This window comes from Nicotiana tomentosiformis, chromosome 1 (genome assembly GCF_000390325.3).
Source record: "Nicotiana tomentosiformis chromosome 1, ASM39032v3, whole genome shotgun sequence".
Lineage (NCBI taxonomy): Eukaryota > Viridiplantae > Streptophyta > Magnoliopsida > Solanales > Solanaceae > Nicotiana > Nicotiana tomentosiformis.
The window spans coordinates 53,312,569-53,314,530 of record NC_090812.1 but is presented as its reverse complement, the minus strand read 5'-3'; the positions used below and the strand labels follow the sequence as shown (position 1 = coordinate 53,314,530).

Below are 1,962 nucleotides of genomic sequence, written 5' to 3'. Positions count from 1 at the left end.
ATTTTCTATAGCGAGAAAGAAGCTGAAAATAGGCTTTTTTTTGGGTACCAAACTACACCTGCTTCCGTGATTGATAGTTAGTTGTTAGTACAGGTAGTATAGGATGTTAACTAAGGACTCGGAAGAATGTCCAGCCTTAGTGCAATTTTTGTTAACTTGTGCTGTAAATATCCGCTTTGGTAATAAAATTTGATAATTACTATATAAAAAAAAATACTCTTACCAAATTACGAAAATACGTGTACCCAAACATTTTCTTTAATGGTCTTATTTATGGGGTTCCCTTTTTTCTAATTTCTTCACTGTACAAGCTTTCAAATTAAAACTGCATCACTAGAAAACAGTAAAACTATTTTGGTTTCTTCTCTCTACAGGGAATCTCTTAAAGATCCAACCCTTGATTAGGTTACAAACACATCAAAAACAAAAAACCAAAAAGACAAGAAAATCAAACCTACTAGTAGTAGTTATCACCATGTAAGGGAGATTCACTAAAAGTAGGAGGAACCATTACAGAAGAAGAAACCTTAAACCTCTTGCTTCTTGATCCTTCACTGCTACTGCTCATAATATCTGGACTACTAACCCACGTCCCTGCCATTGAATCTGAACCAAGAAAATATTCACTTGCATCAGATGATCCATTATCTGAGTCCAGCCCATGTTGCCTAAAAGCTGCCCATTCACTGCTACAATCCGACACACTTAAATTTTCCCAAGATGATAGATCATTATTATTGTTATTATCAGTTACCTGTGGAAGTACTCTAATACTTGGCTGCACAACTTTCTCTATTTTTTTCATGTCCATATGATGACTTTGGTATTGGTGATAATTGTTTTTGAAGTGGAAAATTCTAGCAAATGTGAAATGGTCACTTACTCTACTCTTGGATGTTGACTTATTCTCTGAGTTCCTAGCCATGATACTTTGTAAATTCTTGCTTAGCTTAGCTTTTAGCGAAGAAAAACTGAGACCATGTTTGCTATCATTTGATTGCAACATATTTATTGATTGATCATGATCTGAGTTGGGATTTGAGAGAGTAGAAGCAAAATTTGTTCGTGCATTTTCCCCACGTAAGGCTCGAGCAGCTTCATCGTAGGCACGAGCAGCTTCTTCAGGAGTATCATATGTTCCTAGCCATAATCTCACACGTTGAGATGAGTCCTTAATCTCAGCAACCCATCTTCCAGATGGTCTTTGTCTTACACCCACAAATTTTCTTGAAATTGATTTGTTTAGTTGTGGTGATGATTTGGTGGTGTTGCTGTTGGTGATTGTGGTGGTTTTCGTGGTTTCTGTACCAGCCATTTAGGGCAAAGTTATAAAATAGTATAGATGACAATGAGAAGAAAGTATACTTCTATAATCAGTAGTATTGTCAATCTGGACTATAAATAAGGGCACTTGGTGTAATCCAACGCTCAATTAAATAGTATCGCTATTCAAATTCTAATACAAATTAAAAAATATATATATTAGGTGATTTATTCTTATTTATCGGAAAAAAGTAGTGAATATTTGGTAAAATAGTCAAGGTGTGCACAAGATATATATAATTACCCATATATTAAACTATTGAGGGCCCGAAGGCTAAGGCATATACCCTTTCTCTCAATTATTTGTTTGTTGTTTTGCTATTAGTTTTAGTGATCAATCTTTTGCATTGTATATATTATACTTAGTAGAATTAAGTATCTTGGCTTGACATGAAAAGATGTAGTCTTATATTAAACTCTTAAATTAAGATGAAGCATATCCATGTATAAGCACCAACTTGACGTGCAATTGGGTATCCATGAAAGTGGCTAAGCTAAATAAATTATATATAGTATAACCTTAAACGGCCGGGATGTACGTAGGGTAAACAAAGGGGAATGTGAAGTGGTAATTAATGATGCAACTTGCTTCTCACACTTGGAACTGAAATATTATTCCAAGCTAGCTAGCTTCCAGAC

The 1,962-nt window shown here is 34.8% G+C and overlaps 1 protein-coding gene across 1 annotated transcript; it reads right to left on the bottom strand.

Annotated features, from left to right (window-relative positions):
* Window positions 1–242: 242 nt before the first annotated feature.
* LOC104094267 (ethylene-responsive transcription factor ERF010-like) lies at window positions 243–1,369 on the bottom strand. The gene has a single exon (XM_009600148.4). It carries the CDS (start codon window positions 1,313–1,315, stop codon window positions 458–460), a length of 858 nt encoding a protein of 285 aa, XP_009598443.1. The 5' UTR covers window positions 1,316–1,369; the 3' UTR covers window positions 243–457.
* Between the last annotated feature and the right edge of the window lie 593 nt (window positions 1,370–1,962).